The sequence below is a fragment of the Piliocolobus tephrosceles genome, chromosome 10, assembly GCF_002776525.5.
Source record: "Piliocolobus tephrosceles isolate RC106 chromosome 10, ASM277652v3, whole genome shotgun sequence".
NCBI classification, from domain to species: Eukaryota; Metazoa; Chordata; class Mammalia; order Primates; family Cercopithecidae; genus Piliocolobus; species Piliocolobus tephrosceles.
The window spans coordinates 59,066,434-59,082,990 of NC_045443.1; the positions used below are offsets into that span (position 1 = coordinate 59,066,434).

General features: G+C 36.7%; 1 protein-coding gene across 1 annotated transcript in view; it reads right to left on the reverse strand.

Moving 5' to 3' along the window:
- The window catches only part of TAFA2 (TAFA chemokine like family member 2), a 523,248-nt gene that overhangs the window by 157,824 nt on the left and 348,867 nt on the right, over nt 1–16,557 (reverse strand). Inside the window, exon 2 of the mRNA XM_023225122.1 lies at nt 10,561–10,667. Coding sequence (XP_023080890.1) covers nt 10,561–10,666 — 106 coding nt within the window. The 5' untranslated portion in view covers nt 10,667. The remainder of the gene's footprint in view (nt 1–10,560; nt 10,668–16,557) is intronic.

Consider the following 16,557-nt stretch of genomic DNA (forward strand, 5'->3'; position numbering starts at 1 on the left):
CTTTCTAAATATCCTAATATGAGTACAAATCGTTTTTATAATTAAAAGTGTCATTGTCAAAACAGTAACATTTTAGAATTTGAGTCATTTGACCTAGTAATTCCTGTACTACAAATCTAGCCTAAGTAAATAAATAGATATGGGGAAAAACAGTTATACATATGAATGTTTATTGCAGCATTATTTTTACTAAAAATGAAAGGAAACAGCTCAAACATTTAATAATATGGTATGGTTAAATAATTTTCAGAGGAAATGTAAAGAAACGCTCACAAAAAGTGAGAAACTAAGATACAAATCTATAAATACAGTATAATCTTAATATGAACAGTATTTGAGAGTTAATAATGGTGTATGTGTAGTGGAATTACAGGTATTTGAAAGTTTTTACTTTATATTTTTATATATTTTTCAATTTTCTCCAACAACAGTTTATGATATTTTATATTCTAAAATATAAAATCATTAAACATTGTATTTGAAAATTATATAACTGAAAATATACAAATGTAATCAAGCTTGAAGAGTTATATAAGAGTCTCAAACAAATTAATAATAGAAACATTGAGTTGGCAAAGAAATTGATAAATTATCCAAATAACAGAAATGAAAATAGTTCAAAATTAACTTTTTCCATTTATTAGTATTCAGAAATATAAATTAAACTATAAAAAAGAGACTATGTCTAGACCTTTTCATTTAATAAAGATATTCAATTTAATTTTTTTAAATTAGTAGCCAGCCAGTATTTTCAGAGTGGTAAGAGAGGAAGCTTTATATACTTCTGCAAGGAAATAAAAAGTAATTAGACAATATGTAGAAACATTCTTGTGGCAAATATTTGTCATTTTCTTCTAAAACATTTACCTTTCTATATCCCTCTCTGTATTGAAGGGAGCTGGAAGCTTAGAGAAGATTTCCCAGGCTGCTTTGCCAGCTGGCTTCTGGTTAGATTCTAATGGCAACCTTTTCCCAGGGATTCCCAATTGGCCTGACCAAGACTTTTTCAAAACTATGCTGAAGTTCTAGGCTCTTCCTACTCAATCCTCCTTCTTTCCTTGTCTTCTTTCATGGGTGTCAGACCCTCATAGCCTGAAGGTTTACCCCCTCCTTCTCCTGCACCTCCTCTCTTTATACTTCAAAGGTGTTTCTACCCATAAATTTCTGGTGTGTTGAATCCTGTCTGGGAGTCTGCTTCTTGGAAGATGGCACTTTCGTAAGAAAGACCCAGGGAAGGAAGAAGCCATCTATTTTTTTCCTGCTTCGGGCTTCAGAAGTGGTGAGATAGGGTACTATGGATGCCCATGGGCTTTAACAGCATTAGCAGAGAGTCTAGCAGTGTTGGAAGCAGTCAGCCTCTCAGGAAGCTCTTGTAGTATCACGAGAGAATTGGCTCCTGGATTCCTGCTCAGTGGCCATGGAAGTGATTCCTAAATCACAGCAGGGCTTTGGCAGACCCTGCAGTGTGCACAGTCACGAGTCCTATGTAACACTGTGTTGCTCCTTGCTCTTCCACCTCTAGGGGCGGGAACAGCTTTCTGAAGCTACAAGTGTCTGGTGATATTATCACGCTTCCTTATTTCCTTTCCAGCCCATTCAACATGTTTGTCACCAATTTCCTGTTTTAAACTGCCCTACCATGATGGCAATTTTCCTGACTGGATGTTGAACGATACACACCTAACCATTTCATTCTTTTTGACACCCAAAATTCTCATTTGTACTAAATATTGAAAAAATTATTACATGTGAACAAAAATTATTACACAAAGGTTTTTATATTAGTATTAACAAATAAAAGTCTCCAAGAAATCTAAAAATGGGAATTTTGTCAAGAAATTTAGGGTGCATTTATATTTTTTCCATGCCCCAATACAATATATGTTTATGGATATTTTTAGATACATGTAAATACTCATTATTCACTGCTAAGTGGGGGGTAAAAAAAGCTGTAAAATTGAATATGTGTTTATCATATGATCCATGAAATTCTACTTCTAAAATTACATCCTTGAGGAATGTTGTAAGTATGAACCAAAACAAACGTATAGTAACGTCCACAGCAGCGTTGTCAATAACAACCAACAACCAGAGTGACCCAAACATACATCAACAGTAAAAGAGATAAATACATTTCAGTATATTAATACAATGAAATCCTATATCACAACACGGATGAATCTCAAGAGAAAAACATTGACAGTAAGAAGCAAATCACATTTTATAAATGCCTGTAGTAGAATTACATTTTTACAACATTGAAAAACAGATATATTAGTCCATTTTCATACTGCTATAAAGAACTGCCCAAGACTGGGTAATTTATAAAGGTAAGAGATTTAATTGACTCACAGTTAAGCATGGCTAGGAAGGCCTCAGGAAACTTACAATCATGGCCCAAGGCAAAGAAGAAGCAATGCACCTTTGTCACAGGGCGTCAGGACGGAGTGAGTGACAGCAGGGGAAATTCCAGACGCTTATAACACCAGCAGATCTCGTGAGATTCACTCATTACCACCAGAAAAGCATGCGGGAAACCACCCCATGATCCAATTACTTCCATCTGCTCCCACCATTGACACGTGGGGATTCTCCCCACCCAATTCAAGGTAATGTTTGAGTGGTGACACAGAGCCAAACCATATCACCAGACAAAGCAATATTCTGTTTTTGTTTTTGTTTTTGTTTTTGAGACGGAGTCTCGCTCTGTCACCCAGGCTGGAGTGCAGTGGCGTGATCTGGGCTCACTGCAACTTCCGCCTCCTGGGTTCAAGCGATTCTTCTGCCTCAACCACCGAAGTAGCTGGGACCACAGGCATGCGCCACCATGCCCAGCTAATTTTTTGTATTTTTAGTAGAGACAGGGTTTCGCCATATTAGCCAGGCTGGTCTCAAGCTCCTGAACTCGTGATCCGCCTGCCTCGGCCTCCCAAAGTGCTGGGATTACAGGCGTGAGCCACCATGCCCCGCTCAGACAAAGCAATAATCTGTTGTTCAAAAACAAAAAGTTGGGAAAGGGATACCTCTGTGGGAGGAGGGGTTGTATTCAGCGACTCCAAGGGGCTGACAACATTCTATTTATTGTCCTGGTTGATAATTGCACAGTAATTTGCTTTATATTTATTTTTCATAATATGTAGGTGTTTTATTTACTATTACATAAGCATGAAATATTTTAACATAAAAAAGAGGAGAAAAGAATCAGGTTATGAAAGCATAACTCTTAGAAAGTAGCAACTCTGCCTGCATGGTTTAAAACAGAATCACTAACTCAGGGCAACATAATCTCTTACAATTAGTCTTTGTCAATAAATGTATGAATACATAAAATAATTAATGAACACCATGTTCTCCAGTATGTATAACATGTTTATGAATTAAACCAGATGAAAAGAAGTCCAAATGTTGTTTAATAATTTCTGCATGGAAAAATTATGAGTAACTTGATTTATCTTCTTGGTATTTTTCTTTCTTTCCAAAGTTTATCAAATAAATATATATTACTTTGAAAATTCAATAAAATACATAATAAAAATGTGCCATTAAAAGTCCAGAATACAGTCAGTTTATGTTCTAGCTATTTTTCTTTCTCTTAGGACATTAATCCAATTGTTTTTATCAACAAGAAAAACACTATGAATTATAAATCAGTGCTCTTAAACTTTGGTGTACATCCTAATAGCTGCAAGCCAGCCTAAGAGATCCTACTAATATCCTAGGCTAAATTGGATCAAACAATTTAAACTGTAAGAAAATCAGCATTCTGAATATTTTCCCAAAGGATCTGTCCCAGCCACCTCCCCAGGCTAACTGTGCATCACTATCCTCTTTGCTCTCTGCTCTCCAGTCACAGCAGTCTTATTTCAGCTCCAGTGAATTCTTTCCTTCATGTCTCAGTAGCTTGGCATAGGCTGCTGCTCTTGCCTAGATGTCTAACCCTTCCTCTGTCTTCATTCAGATCTCAGCTCCAATGTCTCCTCCCTAGAAAAGTCTTCCCTGAAACTGTACCCTATCCATTTTACCGTTTATATACTCTTATCCTGAAATTTTATCTTCACAGCACTTTAATATCATTTGTAATTAACTATTTGTGTTATTATCTGATTAATGTTTTTCTCCTTCAATATACTGCATCACTAGGACATGAGTCATGTCTGTTTTGCTCACTTCTGTTTTGTTTTCTTTGAAAGAGTCTCCCTCCATCGCTCAGGCTGGAGTGCAGTGGTGCAATCTTGTCTCACTGCAACCTCCACCTCCTGGGTTCAAGCGATTCTCCCACCTCAGCCTCCGGAGTAACTGGGATTAGCGGCACATGCCACCACATCTAGCTAATTTTTGTATCTTTTAGTAGAGATGGCGGTTTCGCCACGTTGGCCAGGCTGGTCTCCAAATCCTGACCTCAAGTGATCCACCGGCTTCCACCTCCCTAAGTGCAGGGGTCACCGTGCCTGGTCTCGCCTTTTTTTTTTTTTTTTTTAAGAGACAGGGTCTGGTTCTGTCACTCAGGCTGGAGTGCAATGGTGTGATCCTAGTTCAATGCAATCTTGAAAGCAATCCTCCCACCGCAGCCTCCCAAGCAGCTGGGACTACAGGCACAGGCCACCACACCTGGATAATTTTTTTAACCATTTTTCTTAGAAATGGGTTCTCACTTTGTTGCCCAGGCTGGTCTCAAACTCCTGGCTTCAAGCGATCCTTTCATCTCTGCTTCCCAAAGTGCTGGGATTATAGGAATAAGCCATTGTGCCCAGCCTGCTCACTTTTGTATCTCCAGAGTTTGACCTAAAGCCCAACACTTACCAGACACTCACCATATATTTCATGGATAGTTGGTTGGATAAATGAATAAACTATCAAATGAATCAACAAACAAATGAAGATCCACCAAAAAAAATTTATGGCTATGTCTCTCAGGCTTTGAACTGAAAATCATCTTTATTTTAAAATTTGGTTATTACCATACTGTATACATGTAATGAAACATCACACTGCACTCTGTAAATAAGTACAATTATCACATATCAATTACAAGTAAAACAAAATTTTAAAATGTTTGTTTTCTTTGAAAAAGATCCATTCAATCAAAAATTCTCACTCATACCAGTAATTAGCTTGTATTACAATAAGGATAATATATATTCAACCTTGGCTAATCAAATTAACTTTTTTAGGCTCCTTTTTGTTCCTGGATATAACTCACCTGTGTGTATCTCTTTCAAACAAAATAAAAATTCTTTTCCAACCCCCAAACCCAATGATGACTCATTCTCCAGAGATTTAGTTTAGATGTGATGGGTAAGGAAAGAAAGGACAAGATAATGTATTAGCCTTCTAAGATTAATGACTATATTTTTCTGTTGGGAACTTGGAGTCCTAAACTAAATGTTTGCTCTCTGATCCCCAATATCAGAAGCTGCACCTAATGTAATTGCTTCCAAGGGGAAAACACTGCTCATTCTTTCTGACTGGCTGTCACAATACTCTGACTTAATCCCTTCCGAAATGCCCAGCTCAATATAATGTAAGAATTCGGGGCAGAATCTTTCTGTGGCAGTTTGAACAGTGAACTTATCTGTTTGTATGTGAGGAACTGTTAGTTCTCAAAGCACAGAAGGTTTTATTAAGAAGATGACAACAATTTTTGATTTTTAGATACCCATTTTTTCAAATCCAAATGTTCTGGGTGTTTATAGTGTTCCTATGTCAAGTTCAGAAAACAGAGTAATACAATTGTCCATTAGTGGCTCTTGAGAGCAGGATATTATTGTATTTGTATTTTGGTAGAGGTATTTATTTATTTGGTTCTTTCATATTCTACATTTACTTGTTCCATAATGACCTATCTACCACTCTCTCCCTTAAATATTCTATGCATGCCATCCTCCTTGCTATTTCTAATTGTCTATGGGCATGCTTGAAAGTATTCATACCTATAGCTGCTTTGCGTGGAGCATCCTTTCCCTGAATACTCCACTAGCTGACTCCATTGGAAACTTTAGATCTTACCCAAAGGCCTATTTAAAATTATATTCCCTCCTGAATACATCCTATATGCTTTCTTCCTTCATATATTTTCCAGAGCATGTATATCATAAAACATCCCATTTTATTTATTTTTCTTATTACCTATTTTTCCACTTCCAGAATAAACATCCCACGAAGACAACGATTTTTGTCTCTTTTCTGTACCTGCTATATTCTTAGGCCTTAATGTAGGTACACAAAAATCATTAAGTAAAAAACAACTTTTCCATGAGAAATATCCAACTGAAATGACCAATATACTATGCTATGGGTCTAGGAGAACTTGTTTCCAGAAAGCAGATAAGTTTACCAGTGGAAACAGTAATAGTGCCACTAAACACAGAGCTACAGCTGTTGCCTGATCATCAATCAGTCTGTGCTCCTTATACTGATAGACCAGAGAGAGAGAGAAAAGGAGTTTAATATTGATGGGGTAAATGTAAAGGTCCCTGATGACTATGAGGAAGATGACAGCTGCTGTGCACTAGAGGCAGAGAGGAATATATTAGGTACTCAGATGATCCACTGGGGCATCTTGTGGCATTCCCGTGCCCAGTTACAACTACCAATGTATAAGTACAGCAGCAAGAGAATGGTAACCCAGGGTTCAGAACACTTAGAACATTAGGAAAGCCTCCTACATGAGTAGAAGTGCTAGCAAAAAGAGAGAAAAATCTAGAATGGCTGGGCGTAGGGTGGACAGGGCATGAGCACCAACTGCATTAGTGGTTACTTTTTACTTCTTACTATTCCTCTTCGAGTAAGTCTTCTTGAAAATTGTGACCAACCAAAATCTTGAATAAGCTTTGCCTGGATGGAGTGACTTTCAGTGAGAAGCAGGTGGATCTGAGGGCTGTGAGTAGAGTGCACTGGAATATAGCTGCTGATACACTACCAAAATCTTTTTAGGGCTGTGCACCTTTCCTCCACTTGCTGTGAATGTTCTCTGATCACAGTTCACAGGTGTCCTCTTCTTTAGAGACTTACCTTCTGCTAAAGATGAGCCACTTCTCCAGAGAGGCTACTCCTTACCATGGGGAACAGGCCAGTAGCTAATGGCCCATGGACACAAGGGTAGATGAGGCCATCTATCCCGCCTCAAGGAGGGACCATCTCTGTGGAACAATTCATGTCTCAGAGATTCCCCATAGGAGCAGATTGGGCGATTCTCCAGCTGAGACTCTATTTGTGCTTAGTTTTTACCTCCCGCTCTAGCCTGCTTCACTTACTCTCATTCTCCTGAGAGCACTCTTTCAATAAATCACGTAAATAAGAATTCCTGACTTGGCTCTGCTTCCAAAAAACCCTGCCTAAGACTCATGTCATATGCAAATTGCCTCTGAAATAATACATTATAATGACAGGCCTTTAAGATTCTTACAAATACAATTCTGATGAACATCAGCTCACAAAATTTTTCTTAAAACTCAGAAGTCCTAAAATAAATAAATTACCATGAGTGAAAGTCACTAGGAGGAAAACACAAAATTGCATAAAATAGGCTCATCAGATAGAAATATATAGACGTATATGGTATATATTTCTATTTATATATATACACCATATATTTCTATTACTATATATGTAGTGATATATAAAAAGAGAAACCTGAAAACATGAGTGAAAACAAAAAGCTATAAAAAGATTGCAGATTAGCAAGAAAAAAGACAAAATTTTGGTACAATATAATAAATAAAATTAAAATTTGATATGTGAATTAAAGAGTAGATTAGACCCAAGGGAACATAGAGTTAGTGTGGTAGAATAAAAATGTGAATAAATAGCCCAGAATAAAGCACAGAGACTTGAAGGTAAAAATATACATATAAAATAAAGGTTGAAATACATAAAGAAGAGTGAAAAATCTGACATATACCTAATACCTAGCCAGCATTCTAGTTTAGTAGAGACAGTGGTGGGTGGAGAAACTACATTTCAGGAGATGGTGCCCATAATTTTTCAGAGTTCATGAGAGACACCAATTCAGAGACTCTGGAAATTGAATAAATCCCAGATTGTGTAAGTAAAAAGAAATTCACTAGTACATATATTTCATGGTTATATGGAGCAAGACTGCCTAGATTTGAACCCTGCCTCCAATAGCTCCTAACTGGGCAACTTGGGACGAATTACTTAACTTGTCTTTGCCATAGTTTCAGATCTCTAAAAGTAGTTTTAAAAATAGTATCTACCACATAGATGGTTATGAGATTAAATGAGTTGACATCTGTAATGCTCTTTAGTCTGTTGAGTTTCTAATATTCATCTTTATTACTTTTATCTTGAATGCTCACTAAGGTGTTCTGGATCAGAAACTGATTTCTTACTAATTAACTCACAATAAATAGAAAGTGAACTGGCCTGCCTCGCCCTAAGCCTTAACTCTGATGAAAGCCAAGCCAAATGTCCTACACTGATAGCTGAACATTCCATAGATGACTGACAGCAAACAAGGGATTATTTTCATTTATGTACAGGAGAGAGACAGCCATTTCCCTCCCACTCCTGAAAGGAGAGAAAAATCTTCTGCTCCTTTGAAATGAGGTGGAAAGGATCCTAGGTTCTTACTTAACCATTTAGAATGTAACTGTATCCTTCCACAGGTCAGATACACTAAAGGGGTCTCCAAAGTCTGGGCTTTGCACGTAGGGAGACAGCAGCCCAGCCTTTCTTGGATGGTGAGCACATGAGTAATCATTTTATGAGCATGCTCTACAACTTACATATACACAAAACTTATTATTTTATGCGTAAAATAGCTCAAAACAAAAAGAATATTTTGTACAGAAAATATAAAGAAAATAAAGAAAAAAGAACAAAAGGAAGAAAGATGGAGGAGGGGAGAAAACTTTCATAAAATCTTCATCCAAAATATCAGTGGCAGTGCGGAAAGGGAAAAGCAAAACAGAAAACACTATCTTCTGTAATGTATCAAGTTTGACAATTTAAGTTTTCTGACACGATGTGTAATTTCTTATGTTCAAGGACTATTTTCTCGGCAAGAAGAAAAGATCTTAGTTTCAGAGTTAGCATAGAACATAACACAATTTAAATGTCTTAAAGTAGCTTTGACAATAGCATGCAATATACACTGTGAGCAGTCTTTATGAGTGATTCTTTAAGATACCCCATCATTTGGCTTTGGACATGAGAAAGTATCTTTATCATGAACACTTGCTGTGCTAGCCTGATGCCCACAGTTCCTATGATCCCCCACTCCTCCCAGTTCTTCTTTCAAAAACTGGGAAGGGGCACTAAGGTGACCATCAGAATAATGAGGATGGGGTGTGTTTTCTTGTTAAGTCCAAGGCAGGGCTTGTCCCTATTGGATTGCGCTCTTTTAAAAGATGAGTATTTAATACTGCTTCATTCTTTGGTCTGGTTTGTTGTTGCCAATTTGAGACCACAGGGAATGTCATCCTCAACATCTTCGTAATTTTACACTGATAAAAATTATTAAAGAGAATTTAAAGTCTTATCTGTGGATCAGTGTGCTGTATTAAAGAAAAGGAGAATAAAAAATATATGAATATGTATTCACACACATGAAAACATGTTGTGGTTAGAAAACAGGATAACGAAATACGAAAAAATTCTTCATAAAATTTTATTTTGCAAGATGTCCCTTTTTGATTTTAAATAGAGGGGGAAGAGATTAGTCTTATAAGTGTCAGTCCCACACACCACGTCTTTTCTCTCCCTGGTGTTAATGTTCCATGTAATGCTAATTAAATGGACATGTGTAACTAATTTAAGTGTTACAGAATTCAAAGCAGTCTTAATTCCCCCTTCACCCAAAAATAGAACGAGAAACTAAGTTGTTAGTCTCTAGACTTTATAGTGGGCAGAGAACTAAATTATAAAATCATATTTTACAGAAAAACCTAAATTGATTTCTCAGGTAATGAATACTTGATTATGATAGGGACAGTTCAGAAATAGCCTCATGGAAAAAGTAGTTATTCATTATATTGAGTCTTATAGCCAAGAAAGAGGGCAGAAAGAATGTAATTGTGAGCTGTCAAGCTTAACACATATGTATAGAGCAAATATTCTCACTCTGTTCAGTGGCAGAATTGAGCCTGCTGAATATCATACCAGCGGCAGTTTCCAAAGGGTGGTCAAAGTGGTCCTCTGACATAAAGAAACATGACCCACAAAAAGCATTGAAAGAAAATTTACATATAGACATATTATTAAGATACATATCATTACAGACACTTTCTTTACCAGGATGAGTGCAATCTGAAACTTATCTTTATTATATGCCAACTCAATTTTTTAATATCACTATCTAAAAAGGGAAGGAAAGGTATAGTTATATTTCCATATTCTTTGAACACTATTTGCAGAAATGGCATTAATCCTGAAAATATCATCTTTCCCAATCAAAGCCATCTTAGAGATAACTCTGCATTACTACTTAAAGAAAACTGCCAGGGGGAGAATCTATACCTAGTAAAATTTAACAGACCAGTGGAGGCAAAACATCATCCACAAATAGTTGAGAAAAAAAAAAAAAAAAAAAAAGCTTACCTTTATGATGGTTTGCACTGGATATGACTTTTCCCCACAAGGTTACAATAAATATTATTATTAGCAGTTTTCCTTTTGTTGCTTTCTGTAAGTATCTCTTACTCATCCTGCAAATAAAAAAAAATAATAAAAATCATAAGGATGTAAATTCATAGCTTTTCCATAATAATTGTGCTACATTTAAAGACTTCCACTATACTTTAACCCCTTCAACTCCTGAAAACTGTATTTCTTGTATTTAAAATGCTGTTCACTGTATACAAATGATGATTAGAGAAAATAAAGGTTTTCCAAAGTACCTTGATATGATGCAAGAGATGAGCAAAGTCCTACCTCAGTCAGTCTTCATCCACTTAACCATAGCCTAAATTAGTTTGGAAATATTATCACATTTCTCTCCATATAAACATAGATTTAATTTATTAACAAAATCCAAGGCACAGTCATTTGGAAAATCTTTAAATAAATGCCTGATTATTTTGCTTTTTTCCTAACAATTGCCAAGTCAAATGGACAGTGTAACAGTTTAGATATAACTGCTTAGGTGAATTCCTGCACAGAATATGCTCACTTCAAATCTATTATTCCTAATGTGCTTTTTAAAAATCACCTGGTTATATACATTTCTTTTTTTTTTTTTTAATTTTTTAACCTTACTTTAATAAGGAATTTTTTTTAACATTTTCATGCTTTAATGAAGCATAATTTCTTGACATTGCAGTTTCTTTTTTTTTTTTTTTGTTATGTTTACTATGTTATGGTTTTTTTTAAAATTTTTTTTATTATACTTTAAGTTCTAGGGTACATGTGCATAATGTGCAGATTTGTTACATATGTATACTTGTGCCTCTGGGAATGCACATCAAGGTGGAATCCAACAATATTGTGTTGCCTGTAGCGGAGTTGTGTACATTAGGAGGATCAGGTTACATATGTATACTTGTAACAAACCTGCAGGTTATATACATTTCTTACTGCAAAGTAACCTGATCCTCCTAAGTAACCTGATCCTCCTAATGTACACAACTCCGCTACAGGCGACACAATATTGTTGGATTCCACCTTGATGTGCATTCCCAGAGGTAGGAGAAAAATGAAAAAGCAGAATGAAAAATACCAAACCAACATTTTCATGTTGAACTCATAAAACTAAAGAAAGCAAAAAAATGTTATAACAAAATAATAGCTGCCTATAATAAAAGTTCAGAACTTACTTTCTACAACATTCTTTCATTGTTCTGAAGAATAAATTTGGCTTGTAGGTATATCCATCCCCATTTTGTAGATGAGGAAATTTGGAAATTTGCTGGGGCCACATTTAATGACAATAAAAATATAAACCCAGAATTGTCTAACTCTAAAATTCTTGCATTAATCACTAAGGGATGGGGGGGCGCCCAAGATGGCCAAATAGGAAGAGCTCCAACCTCCAGCTCCCAGCCTGAGCAACACAGAAGACGAGTGATTTCTGCATTTTCAACTGAGGTACCGGGTTCATCTCACTGGGACATGTCGGACAGTTGGTGCTGGTGAGCGGGTGCAGCCCGACCAGAGACAGTTGAATCAACGGAACAAAGTTGGATGGACAATGACTTTGACAAGTTGAGAGAAGAAGGCTTTAGTCAATCAAACTACTCAGAGATAAAGGAGAAACTACGTACCCAGCACAAAGAAACTAAAAACCTTGAAAAAAGAATGGATGAATGGAGAACTAGAATAATCAATGCAGAGAAGACCATAAAAGAACTGATAGAGATGAAAACCATAATACAAGAACTACATGACAAATGCACACGTTTCAGTAACCAACTCGATCAACTAGAAGAAACAGTATCAGTGATTGAAGACCAAATGAATGAAATGAAGCAAGAAGAGAAATGTAAAGAAATTAGAGCAAAAAGAAATGAACAAAGCCTCCAAGAAATATGGGATTATGTGAAAAGACCAAATCTACGTCTGATTGCTGTGCCTGAAAGTGACAGGGAAAATGTAACCAAGTTGGAAAACAGTCTGCAGGATATCATCCAGAACTTCCCCAACCTAGTCAGGCAGGCCACATTCAAATTCAGGAAATACAGAGAACACCACAAAGATACTCCTCGAGAAGAGCAACTCCAAGACACATAATTGTCAGATTCACCAAAGTTGAGATGAGGAAAATATGTTAAGGGCAGCCAGAGAGAAAGGTCGGGTTACCCACAAAGGGAAGCCCATCAGACTAACAACCAGATCTCTCAGCAGAAACTCTACAAGCCAGAAGAGAACAGGGGCGAATATTCAACATTCTTAAAGAAAAGAATTTTCAACCCAGAATTTCATATCCAGCCAAACTAAGATTCATAAGTGAAGGAGAAATAAAATCTTTTACAGACAAGCAAATGCTTAGAGATTTTGTCACCACCAGGCATGCCCTACAAGAGATCCTGAAGGAAGGACTAAACATGGAAAGGAGCCACCAGTACCAGCCATTGCAAAAACATGCCAAAATGTAAAGACCATCGATGCTAGGAAGAAACTGCATTAACTAATGAGAAAAATAACCAGCTAATATCATAATGACAGGATCAAGTTCACACATAACTATATTAACCCTAAATGTAAATGGACTAAATGGTCCATTTAAAAGACACAGACTGGCATATTGGATAAAGAGTCAAGAACCATCGGTTTGCTGTATTCAGAAGACCCATCTCACATGCCTAGACACACGTAGGCTCAAAATAAAGGGATGGAGGAAGATCTACCAAGCAAATGGAGAACAAACAAAAGCAGGAGTTGCAATCCTAGTCTCTGATAAAACAGACTTTAAATCATCAAAAATCAAAAGAGACAAAGAAGGCCATTACATAATGGTAAAGGGATCAATTCAACAGGAAGAGCTAACTGTCCTAAATATATATGCACCCAATACAGGAGGACACAGATATATAAAGCAAGTCCCTAGAGACTTACAAAGAGACTTAGACTCCCATACAATAATAATGGGAGACTTTAATACTCCACTGTCAACATTACACGGATCAACGAGACAGAAAGTTAATAAGGATATCCAGGAATTGAACTCAACTCTGCACTAAGTGAACCTAATAGACATCTACAGAACTCTCCACCCTAAATAAACAGATTATACGTTCTTTTCAGCACCACATCGCACTTATCCCAAAATTGACCACACAGTTGGAAGTAAAGCACTCCTCAGCAAATGTAAAAGAACAGAAATTGTAACAAACTGTCTCTCAGACCACAGTGCAATTAAACTAGAACTCAGGACTAAGAAACTCAATCGAAACTGTTCAACTACATGGAAACTGAACAACCTGCTCCTGAATGACTACTGGGTACGTAACGAAATGAAGGCAGAAATAAAGATGTTCTTTGAAACCAACGGGAACAAAGATACAACATACCAGAATCTCTGGGACACATTTAATGCAGTGTGTACAGGGAAATTTATAACACTAAATGTCCACAAGGGAAAGCAGGAAAGATCTAAAATTGACACCCTAATTTCACAATTAAAAGAACTAGAGAAGCAAGAGCAAACACATTCAAAAGCTAGCAGAAGGCAAGACATAACTAAGATCAGGGCAGAACTGAAGGAGATAGAGACACAAAAAACCCTCCAGAAAATCAATGAATCCAAGAGTTGGTTTTTTGAAAAATCAACAAAATTGATAGACCGCTAGCAAGACTAATAAAGAAGAAAAGAGAGAAGAATCAAATAGACACAATAAAAAATGATAAAGGGGATATCACCACCGACCCCACAGAAATACAAACTACCATCAGAGAATACTATAAACACCTCTATGCAAATCAACTAGAAAATCTAGAAGAAATGGATAATTTCCTGGACACTTACACTCTCCCAAGACTAAACCAGGAAGAAGTTGAATTCCTGAATAGACCAATAGTAGGCTCTGAAATTGAGGCAATAATTAATAGCCTACCAACCAAAAAAAGTCCTGGACAAGATGGATTCACAGCCAAATTCTACCAGAGGTACAAGGAGGAGTTCGTACCATTCCTTCTGAAATTATTCCAATCAATAGAAAAAGAGGGAATCCTCCATAACTCATTTTGTGAGGCCAACATCATCCTGATACCATACCCTCGCAGAGACACAACAATAAAAGAGAATTTTAGACCAATATCCCTGATGAACATTGATGCAAAAATCCTCAACAAAATACGGGCAAACCGAATTCAGCAGCACATCAAAAAGCTTATCCACCATGATCAAGTGGGCTTCATTCCTGTGAGACAAGGCTGGTTCAACATATGCAAATCAATAAATGTAATCCAGCATATGAACAGAACCAGAGACAAAAACCACGTGATCATCTCAACAGATGCAGAAAATATCTTTGAAAAAATTCAACAGCCTTTCATGCTAAAAACTTTCAATAAATTTGGTATTGATGGAACATATCTCAACATAATAAGAGCTATTTATGACAAACCCACAGCCAATATCATACTGAATGGGCAAAAACTGGAAGCATTCCCTTTGAAAACTGGCACAAGACAGGGACACTCTCTCTCACCACTTCTATTCAACATAGTGTTGGAAGTTCTGGCTAGGGCAATCAGGCAAGAGAAAGAAATAAAGGGTATTCAGTTAGGAAAAGAAAAAGTCAAATTGTCCCTGTTTGCAGATGACATGATTGTAGATTTAGAAAACCCCATCGTCTCAGTCCAAAATCTCCTTAAGCTGATAATGAACTTCAGCAAAGTCTCAGGATACAAAATCAACATGCAAAAATCATAAGCATTCTTATACACCAGTAACAGACAAACAGAGAGCCAAATCATGAATGAACTCCCATTCACAATAGTTTCAAAGAGAATAAAATACCTAGGAATCCCACTTACAAGGGATGTAAAGGACCTCTTCAAGGAGAACTACAAACCACTGCTCAGTGAAATAAAACAGGATACAAACAAATGGAAGAACATACCAAGCTCATGGATAGGGAGAATCAGTATTGTGAAAATGGCCATACTGCCCAAGGTAATTTATAGATTCAATGTCACCCCTATTAAGCTACCAATGACTTTTTTCCCAGAACCGGAAAAAATTGCTTTAAAGTTCATATGGAACCAAAAAAGACCCCACATTGCCAAGACAATCCTAAGCTAAAAGAACAAAGCTGGAGGCATCACACTACCTGACTTCAAACTACACTACAAGGCTACAGTAACCAAAACAGCATGGTACTGGTACCAACACAGAGATTTAGACCAATGGAACAAAACAGAGGCTTCAAAAATAATGCCACACATCTACAGGCATCTGATCTTTGACAAACCTGAGAAAAACAAGAAATTGGGAAAGGATTCCCTATTTAATAAATGGTGCTGGGAAAACTGGCTAGCCGTAAGTAGAAAGCTGAAACTGGATCCTTTCTTTACTCCTTATATGAAAATTAATTCAAGATGGATTAAAGACTTAAATGTTAGACTTAAAACTACAAAAACCCTAGAAGAAAACCTAGGTAATACCATTCAGGACATAGGCACGGGCAAGGACTTCATGTCTAAAACGCCAAAAGCAACAGCAACAAAAGCCAAAATTGACAAATGGGATCCAATTAAACTAAAGAGCTTCTGCACAGCAAAAGAAACTACCATCAGAGTGAACAGGCAACCTACAGAATGGGAGAAAATTTTTGCAATCTACTCATCTGACAAAGGGCCAATATCCAGAACCTACAAAGAACTCAATCAAATTTACAAGAAAAAAACAAACAACCCCATCAAAAAGTGGGCAAAGGATATGAACAGCCACTTCTCAGAAGAACACATTTATGCAGCCAACAGACACATGAAAAAATACTCATCATCACTTGCCATCAGAGAAATGCAAATCAAAACCACAATGAGATACCATCTCATACCAGTTAGAATGGCAATCATTAAAAAAATCAGGAAACAACAGGTGCTGGAGAGGATGTGGAGAAATAGGAACACTTTTACACTGTTGGTGGGACTTCA